This window comes from Pelophylax lessonae (assembly GCF_965119305.1).
Source record: "Pelophylax lessonae genome assembly, chromosome: 3".
Lineage (NCBI taxonomy): Eukaryota > Metazoa > Chordata > Amphibia > Anura > Ranidae > Pelophylax > Pelophylax lessonae.
The window spans coordinates 115955747-115968678 of NC_138770.1; the positions used below are offsets into that span (position 1 = coordinate 115955747).

General features: G+C 41.9%; 1 protein-coding gene across 1 annotated transcript in view; it reads right to left on the reverse strand.

Moving 5' to 3' along the window:
* Positions 1-912: 912 nt before the first annotated feature.
* Positions 913-12932, reverse strand: part of SPATS1 (spermatogenesis associated serine rich 1) — a 114392-nt gene continuing 102372 nt past the window's right edge. Inside the window, exons 6-7 of the mRNA XM_082249509.1 lie at positions 8673-8735; positions 913-1132 (exon numbers count right to left, since the gene is read on the reverse strand). Coding sequence (XP_082105635.1) covers positions 1012-1132; positions 8673-8735 — 184 coding nt within the window. The 3' untranslated portion in view covers positions 913-1011. The remainder of the gene's footprint in view (positions 1133-8672; positions 8736-12932) is intronic.

Here is a 12932-nt window from a genome sequence, read left to right on the forward strand (position 1 = left end):
ATGGTCCTAAACTTCTCTTTCACATTAAAAAGTAGAGTATCACACTCAAAAAAATTATACTTTATAAGTACCGCTATCTAAACCTATACCTAACTCCTCAAAACTCCTAAGAATAACTCAACCTGAGTCCAGGAAGTAAATCCAAGCCTATTCCTGAAAATTGTCCTTTAACGTTTAAAGGATATCTAAACACAAGAGCGAAACACTATACATTTTACCAGTCCTTAGATATGGTGGCTGCATTCGTTTCTTTTTCATGCTTAGAATGTTTTTTGCAAGTATAAGAAAATACTTGTTGACCTCAAGATATCCAGTGTGTCCCTGTAACGTCTTCTATAAAGATTTGCATTGAACTGCAATCTCAAGCAATGTTATCAGCCTTCCCATTAATAATATCATTGACTATTTTATGGAGACGAAGAGAATAGATGTGTTTGTAGTTCAATCAAGAGGAGAGCAGCCCAGGGTGACAATGCTGCTTATCATAGGTAGAGTATAGTGAGTGTAATCACCCTATGATGGGAGATTTGCTAATTACAGGATCAACAGGTGAAAATGTAGGGGAAAAGCCTGAAAACAGAACACACAGCAGTCATCGCATCTAAGGATTAGTAAGCTACAACATACTACATTTTTGGTCTTGTGCGTAAGATAAGCATTCTTTTACCCAAACCCCTACACCCTAACACTAAAGGCTAATTCTACTTTTAATACCAAAGCTCACACCTCTTCACAAAAATATCAACCCTTATGGAAACCTCAAATACAGACCTGTGCTGTGCTGCCCTGGTCAAAGCAGCCCCAGGCAGTGTTTTGAGCTTAAAGGAAACCAGGCACCTGTGTGTTACTGTACTTACTACTGGCCACAGATATAAAAATAATATTATCACATTGAACACAATGAACATAATAATATAACAATGCAACAACAATACAAAGAATGAATGACTGTATAAAGAAAGTATTGCACTGTGCTACATTAGTTTCCCTCTATTCTGGTTTTATGTTGCATCAGTTGCTAGGTACATCAAGAAAGAAGTTTCGTTGTGCAGGTTTCCAGGAGTTAAGCTCTTTCACATTTCTCATTTCTTCTTCCAGACTCTTCTTCTGAACTTGGACTTTATAAGGAACACTGAGGATGTAAAGAGTAACTATTATTCAATTTAGAAAACATAAAAATGTAATATATTACATATGTCACCCTTCAATGCTGCATTTTCAGGTCTTATACTAACCTCTCCAGCAGTCTGTGTCTTCTACAATTCCTCCACCGAAGCAATTGACACTTCCAGGATTGTCAGATGCTAGTCCCCCAGTTGCACACTGTGGCTCCATCCTCTGATCCTTATGTCATTGCAGTGTCCTGTAGGATCAGAGCATGGAACCAAAGTGTGTAGTGGGGACACAGGATCCGACACTCCTCAAGGTGTCAAATGTTGAAGATTCTGATGGAGGCTGCAGCACTGGAACGGAGGAGAGGTAGGAGACACAGGCCATGGAAGACATGGGTATAAATGTTCTTTCTATTCCAGGGACCTTTCTTTAGGATTTTATTTAGCCTGGCAGTATCACTTTAAATGGATTAGATCTATCAGGCTGGGAAGAATTGAAATTAAAGATTAGAAAAAAAAATCAAGTAGATGCCAGGAAGAGAAAACATTCTACAGTGTCTATATAGCATAATAATATAAACCAACTTACAAGCAACCAGATGGTTCTCTGACTGTCAACAGTGAGATTGGCTAATACTTAACCTGATAACTTTGATAACGGGACCTACCAACTACACACAGAGCTAGGCTTGGCTACTACAATCCAGGCCAAGAGACAACAATGGAAATTTCAAAAGACATAGCTGCCTTCTTCAGCAAGTGTGGAGCCCCTGATGATGTTATTTGATGATGAAATACTGTAGGGCAGAGCCAGGATTTACTGACATCATTGCAAATACTGGCCGACCTATGGGAACTTCAGATGGATTGTTCTTAAAAATTGTAGTGGTACCGTAATTAATCTATTTTAATTTAAGTGCACTACTTATCTTTTAATAAGGCAATAGTTCCAACTATTACACTATGGAACATTTCCTCTATGTTTACCATTTTCTTGCTGCATATTATTGAGCTGAGTGGGGTGGGACTTCTCTCATTCATCCCAAGGGACAGAGCTAGAGTATAGATCTCCAGTGTGTTGTGACCTTTCATATGTTGATGGTCAGTGGAATTCTGGTAGGTGGTTTGGCTGTTCTTCCCAAATGTCACGCTTTTAACCACTTGATGTTCCTTGGGCATGAATAATTCTTATTGAGTGGGTTTGATTACACCTGTTGAAGTGTCACGTTTGCTGTGTGCGTTTGGTTTTGGTCACAATGGATTATTCACATTATTAATATTATTATACAGGATTTATATAGCGCCAACAGTTTATGCAGCGCTTTACAATATAAAAGGGAGACAATACAGTTACAATACAATAAAATACAAGAGGGTTAAGCAGGCCCTGCTCAGAAGAGCTTACAATCCAATCAGGTGCAGCAGGTGGTACAAAAGGTTGCAACTGTCGGAAATGAGCTGATGGAAGTTGGAAAAGATTAGTTGGAGGTGGGATAGGCTTCCCTGAGGGCATGAGTTTTCAGGGATCGCCTGGAGGCAGCTAGAGTAGGAGATAGCCGAACAGATTGAAGTAGAGCGTTCCAGAGGATAGGAGCGGCTCTGGAGAAATCATGAAGACAAGCCTGGAAGGAGGAGACAAGGGAGCTAGAGCAGGAGGTCTTGAGAGGAGTGGAGAGGATGGTTTGAGTGATATTTGTAGACAAGATTGGTGATGTAGCTCGGGGCTGAGTTGTGGATGGCTTTGAATGTTGTAGATAGTATTTTTAATTTCATTCACTGGGTGATCGGGAGCCAGTGGAGGGATTGGTGGACATGGGTGGCAGACACTGAACAGTTGCTAAGGTAGATGAGTCTGGAAGCAGCATTCAGGATAGACTGAGGAGGGGATAGCCTATGGAGAGGTAGGCCTATGAGGAGAAAGTTGCAAATGTCAAGGCGATCAATAACAAGGGAGTGAATGAGTAGCTTGGTGGTTTCATAGGTTAAAAAGGGCATATTTTAGAGATGTTACAGAGGTGAAGTCTACAAGCTTTTGACAACGATTGGATTTGCGGCTGAAAGGACAGGTCAGAGTCTAGGATTACACCTAGTACCCCGGCGTGAGGGGAAGGATTAATGGTTGCATTATTGGTTTTGATGGAAAAGTCATGGAGCGGGGGCATATTATCAGCTCGGTTTCAGAGAGATTTAAATTAAGGAAGTGGTGCAATATCCATGCTGATATGTCTGTCAGTAAGTTAGTAATGCAAGAGGAGACTGAAGGTGAGGAGTAGAGAGATAGATTTGGGGGTGTCATTGGCAAATAAATGTTATTGGAAGCCATGGGAGGTTATCAAGTGACCAAGGGAAGAGGTGTAAATAGACAAGAGAAGGGGTCCAAGAATAGAGCCTCGGGGGGGACCCCCACAGAAAGGGGCAATGGAGAGGAGGAGACAGAGTTGTAGGTAACACTGAAGGAGCGCTGTGATAGGTAGGAGGAGAACCAGGATAGAGCAGATTCTTGCAGGCCAAGGGAACTGAGTTTATTGAGAAGGAGCGGGTGGTCAACAGTAAAAAAGGTGAAAACAGTATATAAAACAGTATAAGAATGGTCTAGTAGTAGGTGTATGGAGTAGTGGCCATTGGTTTTAGCAGTTAATAAATTGTTAGTGAGTTTTAGTAAGACAGTTTCTGTGGTGTGTTGTGAGCGAAGGCCAGACTGTAAGGGGTCAAGAAGGTTTTTTTCATTGAGGTAGGATCTAAGATGGTTGTAGACTAAAGGCTTGTACACACTTGACGAAAATCGGACGAAATATCCTCCGATTTTTCTCTCTCATGCTCAGCGGTCATAACCGTTTTTAGTTGACAGTACATAATGTTCATGAAATTTCTCATCCGATTTTTATTTTTTGTTGGGACATTTGTTCCTAGACTTCCGGGTCATCAGCAACTTCAGATCATGCGTGGTCTTTTGTATCCGATTTTTCGTGGACGTACTGCATACACATTAAACAAAAAAATTGGTAGTCTGGGGACGGACAATAAAAATTTTGGTGTTTGTCCCTCCGTTTTTTTTCGTTGAAAATGTCGGCATCGGCTGCTGAAAGTTGTGTACACACTAGCTGAAAATCGTACGATTTTACCTCGGACGGGAGTTTTTGGCAGATTTTCTACTAGTGTGTACCCCACTGAAGCGTTCTAGATCTAAACATTCCAATGCATTGTTCCCCTGAACAATGCATTGGAAAGGGAGCAATGAGATGGGTCTTAAGTTGTTCAGGTTGGGGGGGTCCAGTGAGGGCTGTTTAAGTGTGGGAGTGATCTGCACATATTTTAGAGGGGAGGGGAAGATGTCACTAGAGAGGGAGAGATTGAAGATGTGAGTTAGGGAGCATAGGATAGAAGAAGAGGGCGACCATAGTTATTGTGAGGGAACAGGATCCAGGGGACAATTGGTTAGGTGGGCATCTGAGAAAAGTTTTGTAAGCTCTTTAGTAGTAGCCAGTTCAAAAGAGGAGAGTGTTGATTGTGCTGCTAGGCAAGGTATGTTGAGTGGGGAAGATGTATACAAAGTGGCGGTGTCCTCACGTATTGCATCAAACTTGTCTTTGAAGTGATTGGCAATCAATTGGGCAGTGAGTGAGTTAGTTGATAGAAGGGTTGGGGACAAAGCAGAGAGTTAAAGGGATTGTAAAGGCAGAAGTTTTTTTTTTTTTTTTATCTTAATGCATTCTTTGAATTAAGCCCCCCACAGCCCCTCTAATACTTACCTGAGCCAATCTTTATGCAGCAATGTTGCAGGAGTGACTCAGCTCCTTGGGACTCCCCTCCTCATTGGCTAAGACAGCAGCATGGTGCAATTGGCTCCTGCTGCTGTCAATTAAAGTCAGTCAGCCAGCCAATTAGGAGAGAGAGGGGGCAGGACCTGAGTCTGAATGGACACAGGGATCTGTGACTCGGCTTGGGTGCCCCCAAGTAGGGGCATTCAACAGGAGGCAGGGGACTGGAGCACAGAAGAGGGACCCAACTGCACAGAGCAGGTAAGTATAACAAGTTTGTTTTTTTAAACATAACTTTGCAATCACTTTAAAGGTAGAGAACAACCAACAGGTACTGGGTGACAAGGTATTAATAAGAGAGACAAAATAGGTTTGTTTGGAAGCATGGAGGCAGGAGTTGTATTTTAGGAGGGCAAATTTATATAGCGTGAAGTCCTGCAAGGATTTGGTTTTACGCCACAGTCATCTAAGAGCACAACAGTGTCTCTTGAGATTTTTAGTGTTGTCAGTTTGCCAGGGTTGTAAGGGTCGGGGCCTGGTTCTGCATATAGTTAGAGGAGCAAGTGCATCCAGTGAGGATGAGAGTGAACTGTTGTAGACAGAGGTGACCAGGTCAGGACAGGACAGGGGGGAAATTTTGTCATAGAGTTGGTCAGTAGCAGAATAGAGAAGAGAAGGGTTAAAGTGACAAAGGTTCCTATAAGTAACCATTTGCTGCTAGGTAGTTGGGGGCAAGGATACTGTAAAACTGATTAATTTGTGATCAGAGAGAGGAAAGGGGGTGTTGGTGAGGTTGCCAGGAATGCAGGGATGCTAGAATACAAGGTCGAGGGAATTACCATTGGAGCAAGTTGAAGTGTGTGTCCATTGAGTTAGGTCAAAAGATGAGATTAAGTTGGGAAGTTAAGCTGTAGCTGGGCTGTTAACATTAACAGGGATGTTGAAGTCACCAAGAATGATAATGGGTATTTCGGAGGAGAGAAAGTAGGGTAGCCAGGCAGTGAATTCATCAAAAAAGTGCGATACTGCTCCAGGAGGCCGGTAAATTGCTGCAATTCCCCAGAGAAATAGGAGAAAACAGACGAATAAAGTGCATCTCAAAAGAAGAGTGGGAAAGAGAGGGAATGGTAGGAAGGGCTTGGAAGGTGCTTTGCGTGGATAGAAGGAATCCAACTTCACCTCCTTTCTGTCTGTTGGGTCTGAGGGGGCTGTGGGGGTGAGTCCAGTGGAGGCCACCATGGGATGGAGCAGCAGGAGAAGTCGGTTGAAAATCTTGAAGCCAGGTTTCAGTTATGGTGAGTATGTGAAAGCCAGGCATGAAAAGGTAATACACAGATGTGAGCTTTTTAAAGATGGAGTGGGCATTCCAAAGGGAGCATGAAATTGGGGAGCTGGTTTTGGGAAGCTGGGGGATAGAAATTAAAATGAATGGATTGCCACTGTGGCCAGAGGAGGAGGGGTGCTGCATATGTGGTTTGCAGTTAGAAAATGTAGGACCGGGATTTGGAGAAATGTCCCCTGAGATTAGGAGAAGGTAAGATGGGAGTGGGATGTGTATGAGGGCACATGTCTAACTGCCCTGGTGTTTAGGTCAGCATGTGGGTTCAGTAATTGCAGGAGGTGACGGGTGCAGTAGTAGTTAGGGGATAGGAGTGAGGGTGATATGTGTATGGTATGGGATAGAGAGGAGGGGTAGAGTAAGGATGATTTGAGGATAGAGAACGCCAATGTGAGAAGGAAAAGTAGAAGTAGCATGTTGGTGGATAGAGAGTGGGAATGTGACTTCAAATAATATAAATATCAAATGCTGGTTTGCTTGCAAATTTTCCAGAGTGGAGCAGAGTTCCTTTTGTATCTTCATACAGCTTTAGTTATCCTGCTTTAGTTAAACTGCATTGGTGAAACTGCACAACACTTGTGACAGAGACACTCAGGAAAGAGCCTCCCCATAGGCCGCTTTAATTTTATAGGGAGATTGAGTAGGCAAGCATTTGTCAATTGATCAATATAGTATCTGATTTGAGATACTAAAATGGGAGGGGAGATTGACAATACCAGGCCAGCCACAGATACAGGCTAGGGTCATAAATAGTAATTGAGTCTTTTGATCACTCAAGCCAAATGGAGTTGAGAATCAATCACCAGTTATGTTGCTAATGCAGCGCATTTGTTACAGAGCTAGCATAAAATATACAAGTTTAAAAGATATTGCAGGAGAGGATATTACCAGAAAAACTTGTACTTTGCCTTTAATCATGGTGGTGTTACAGTACATTCTACACTTTTTTTTGTTTTACATACCACCTTCTTGACATTTGGTCCATGGTTCAAAAAAGTAAGTGTGGAAACCTAATTTCATAGATGTCCATGCTGATTATTTCTACTAACATCAAGTCCTTTATGACCATGCGTAAATAGGGGGTTATTACATTCCGGATAAGTGGTGTGCTTTGTTATCCTGGATGTTATGCAGATGGTTTCTTAGCTTACAAGGACTATTTACATTAAGGACTCAATTTTTTTTGTAGCTATTATTTTTCACAATGCTGATTATGTTTTCACCATTGAAATATTCTTATCTATGTGGATAAAATGATATACTTTCAGTGCTGGATTTTTTTTGTTCTATGTTATTTATATTGGGTATCACAATTTCTAGTGTTGACAGCTTGTTATTTATTATTTACCCAAGCGTAGATCTTTAACAACATTTTTTAAATGTGGTGCAAAATTAGGTCTCCGAGAGACTTCACTCTGTACAGTTGCACTTCTAAATTTTAATTTCTCCCTCTATCCAAACAGACCAGTTTCATCACTATCAATAATGCGCTCTCATCCAGTCTTCTATAACTCTTTTCTACCTTTAACTCCTAATTTTGTCCCCCACTAATAAAGGGACAATAATATAATATAACATGATAATAAAATAAAATAAAATAAAATATAATATAATATATAATAACCAAAAATGTAATATTGGAGCTTACCAATTATTAGATGTGGTTGTTGCATTGTTTTTTTCTTTTTGTTTGTTTGTTTGTTTGTTTTTTTTTTATTTATTCCCTCAATTTTTGCCTGGTGATCTGGCCAGTAACACACTTCCTGTATTAGAGCACCCCCACTCTGGATGAAGGAGCACAGGGGGCCCCTTTAGACAGCAGCATTGGTAATCTGAAGGAGGGGGTGTTAGATGTAGTGGCAGACTTAAATACACTAACAAACTGAAGAAGAAATCCAGCTGACACATTTTAGGCAGTAATACCAACAGATGTGTTCCTTTTATGATAACGTTTTTTTTTTTTTTTTTGTTTTTTTAATAAAAAAAAGATGACCATTGTAAGCAAACCTGTCAGTGCCTATTGGTTTGTCTCAACCCTGTCACTGTTACATCTGCAGGACCACTTGTGTTGTTGAAAAACAACAGACCTTGGCTGGCCATACACTATACAATTTTCTTCTTCAACTTTCCTTTAGATTTACCAAAACCATGTAATATAGGGTCAAACCTAAACACTTTCAATTTGTATGCAATCAGGCAGGCCCTTGCACTACATAGTTTAAGGTAAATCTAAAGGAAATTGAATAAAAAAATTGTATAGTGTATGGCCAGCCTTACTGGCTGGATCACCACATGACAAATAAAGTAAAGAAAGCCTAAAAAATAAAACATGCATCCATCACATCTAAGAATTGGTAAGCTGCAAGTACCCTGGGAGGGGAGGGAGTTTACTTTCTTGCAGGGATTAAGTTTTGTTTTAATGTGCGAAATGTGACATAGCCAATAAATGGCCATCATACTTACCTCGGTGTCTTGGGCATTTTCTGAAGGGGAATAAATGTGTCAGCTTTAACTTTAAATGACTCCCTGTAAAGCAAAATGAAATGCATTATTAACATACGCAGATAAATAAAACAGGAACACAGGCACACTATCTTTAGAAAGTCACTATGGCTAACCATGTTGGTTTTATACCAGTGGTCATAAATTAACCTCTTCAGCATCAGAAGGTTTACCCACCTTAATGACCAGAACATTTTTTGCAATATGGCACTGGGTTACTATAACTGACAATTGCACGGTCATGCAACACTGTACCCAATAAAAATGTATGTCTTTTTTTCCCACAAATAGAGGTTTCTTTTGGTGGCATTTGATCACCTCTGCTGTGTTTATTTTTTGCGCTATAAACAAAAAAAGCCCAACAATTTTGTAAAAATAGTAATTTTGTTAATTTATGCTATAAAACACATCCAATAAAAAAAAAAAATGTGAAAAATCAAATTCATTCATCAATTTAGGCCAATATGTATTCTGCTACATGTTTTTGGCAAAAAAAAATCCCATATATTGATTGGTTTGCGCAAAAGATATAGCGCCTACAAACTATGGGATAGATTTATGGAAATTTGGCGGGACTGTGACATTGCAGTGGGCAAATCTAACACCTTTAACAATCTTAGGGGACCAGTGACACCAATACAGTGATCAGTGCTAAAAAAATGCACTCCTAGGGAGTACTTTCTAACTGTGTGGGGGATGCATTGACTGGGGGAAGACAGAGATCTGTGTTCCTGCTTAGCAGAAACACATGATCTCTGCCTTCCCTTGTTACAGAATGGCGATATGCCTTGTTTACATATGCAGACCGCCGTTCTGCCTCTCTCGGGAATGATCAGTGGGTCCCGGTGCACATCAGGTCCACTGGATCCGCTGATGTGTTCCCCCTGTGTGCAATCACAGGGGGAGCTGGCTGCTGATTTCCATCTTCCCCTCTGACAGAACAGCGGCCTGCCTTTTTTACATAGGAAGACCGCTGTTCTGCCTCTCCAGAGAAAGATCACCGGTTCCGGCGAACATCTGGTCCATTGGATCCACTGATTGGATCCAGCTGTGTCCAATCACAGCGGGAGCGGGTCGCCTGTGGCAGGCAAGCGCCCCAGACCCAGTGCACAAAATCACATACAGGAGGGCCAACCTGCTGCAGTATATCTGTGTGGGGCGGTCCGGAAGAGGTTTAAGTGTATGTATAGAAAATTTGTTTTTTGTTTTTCTGATAGAGTGTGGATGTATTAGGACCCCTGTCAAGGTTGTATTACTGTACCCTGTTTGTTCTGGTCATCAATGTCAATGAAACAAAAATAAATATGGGAAATGCAAAAATACATTTTTAACATACCCTAAAGTGGTTGTAAACCATTACATATACCCAGTGAAGTGACTGGCCTTAGGTAAAACAGAGAGTTGAAACAAATCCTCCTACATAAGTTGTACCTGTCTATCTACAGTCTTCTCTTCTCTACATCTGTTCAAAGTGAAGTGTTAATGCAGTTTGTCTGAGTTTCAGAGGCAAGGTGCAGGGAGCTGAAGTTACACTCAGTATGGAGAGCTCAGAGATGATTGGAGAACACCCCCTCCCCTTCACACAGGTACAGAGCTAAAGCTGTTATTTACAGGTTGTGTGCTGGAGCTTCCTCTCCTGTCACCTTTTTCCTCTTGGTGTCAAGAAAACTTGTTAAAAGTGACTCATGCAGATAGCAGAGGAATGAGGCAGCAGACAAAAATGACACTTAGGGCTCTGGATTGAAACAAGTACACATTATAGAGGGATATGCTTTGCTTATATTTCATGTCTGGCTTACAGCCACTTTAAAGCTGAACTCTGAAATGCGTAGCTCAATTTACATTCCTGGTATAGTGCCTGTGTGCTGGGATGGCTGAACCCCCGAGCATGTGCAGAAGTTATGTTATCCTGCACTGGCCAATCAAGACAGCCTAAAATCAACACTCAGAATAAGCTAAGGAGAAGATGCTTGCACCGGCAAGGGACATCTCTGGGGTCAGACTGTTGGTGCATAAGTAAGTATTGCAGACTTTATTTTTGCTTTAACCACTTGCCGACCGCCGCACGACTATCTACGTGGGCGGTCAGCCCCTCACAGGCAAAGTGACGTAGGGCTACGTCACTAGCTTGTGAGGGTCTAGGGAGCGAGCGCGCGCTGCCGGAGGCGCGCTCCCGCTCCCGTGTGGTCACGGACCCCCCCCGCGCGTGTGACCGGCGGACCCGATCGCCGCCGGCCACTCTGCGATCGGCGGGGGAGAGGGAGAAAGTCAGGCAGCTTGTGTAAACAAGCTGCCTGTCATTCTCCTCTCTGTATGAGAGATGATCACATGGATCTACTATGTAGATCCGTTGATCACTCTGCATACAGTTGAAGCCACAGCCAATCACAGTTAGAATCACGCCCCTAGGGACACACACAGCCCCTCCCTCTCAAATAAAGTTAACCCCTTCACTACCAGTGTATTTTTACAGTAACAGTGCATATATATAGCACTGATTACTGTAGAAATGTCACTGGTAACCCCAAAAGTGTCAAAAATGTCAGTCAAGGGTCCGATCTGTCCGCCGCAATGTCGCAGTACTGCAAAAAAAATTGCAGATCGCCGCCATTACGCGTTAAAAAAAAAACAACAAAAATGACAAAAATCTTTCCCTTTGTTAGTAAACGCAATAACTTTTGCGCAAACCAATCAAAATACGCTTTTTGCGATTTTTTTTACCAAACATAGGTAGCATAAAACAAATTGGCCGAAAATATTAAAAAATTTTGATTTTTACATTTTTTTTGGGGGGAATTTCATATAAAAAAAAAGGGAAAGATATTGCTATTTTTGCAAAATTTACGCACTTTTTTTGTTTATAGCGCGTGATCAAAAAATCGCACAGGTGATCAAATACCGCCAAAAGAAAGCTCTGTTTGTGGGAAAAAAAGGACGCCAAATTCGTTTCGGTACAGCGTCGCACGACCGCGCAATTGTCCGTTAAAGTCACGCAGTGCCGAATCGCAAAATACCCTCTGGTCGTTTAGCAGTCAAATCCTCCGGGGCTTAAGTGGTTAACATCAGTGGGGAAAAATGGGTCTCCAGTCCTGCTGTCTCTGTGATATAGCTTTGTAGATCTCAGGGAATGACTAAGGTAATAAATATGGCTTGTGAAATTCTGCTATACCAATGCCCCCACCCATTAGAATAAGACCACATACAACAGATTGAAGTTAATTGACTATAGCAACCTTTTATTAACCAAAACATAAATCACAAATAATAAGGATAACTAACATAACATAAATACATAGTGTATAAACAAAATGGAGCCACAAGGTCCTAATAGGCATCAAAACCAAAGGACATTACCTGCGTGCCACTTCTCAGGCCTCCAGTCGCAAAACCACTTGCTCGGAGACAACTCAGATACACGTCCCAACACCAGGAATCCGTACCTCAGAGAGGTTACTACACCTTTTGAGCCCATAATAACCTAAAAGGACCTTGCACCCCGCCAAACTCCATACCCAGCTTCTCACCGCTTCATATACCCAACACGGAATATCAACCACCAAATCTAGGGTGGGAGGGTGGGAAGCTGCTCCTTGCTGTCTGTCCTCCAACTGAAGACCACCGCCTCTGTTAGCTCCATACCCAGCTTCTCACCGCTTCATATACCCAACATGGAATATCAACCAGCAAATCTAGGGTGGGAGGGTGCTAAGCTGCTCCTTGTTGTCTGTCCTCCAACTGAAGACCACCCCCTCTGTTAGCTCAAACCTTCCTCCTAAACTCCTCCTGTGACGGTGTTCACCATCACTGGGAGTGAGGGACAGATACTTGGGGGACGCTAAGAGAATGGTTTGGATGGCTTCAGATGGGACAGTAATATTTTTCAGCAATATCTCTCAGGAAATGTATGAAGATGAATGGTTTGACTTTTCAGATTGATAGAATATTGCAGGAGTGTCTCATAGACCCTTGCTAGATAGTGAGATGGGTTGGGGTTTGTTATTAGTAAGTGCCTGTATTCCATTGTTCTAATGTTTCTGTCTGCCTTAAGATAAACTTATTATGGGATGTATATGTGTATGTGGATTGGCTGCTAAGGGGGAGGGGGGATTGTCCTACAGTGTATATGTCTTTGTGCATGTGTTTAAAAAACAGTTTTGAGTTCGACTTCACCCTCAATCAAGAGTCCTGTCTCTTATTGGTGGAATCTGCTACAAGGAATTG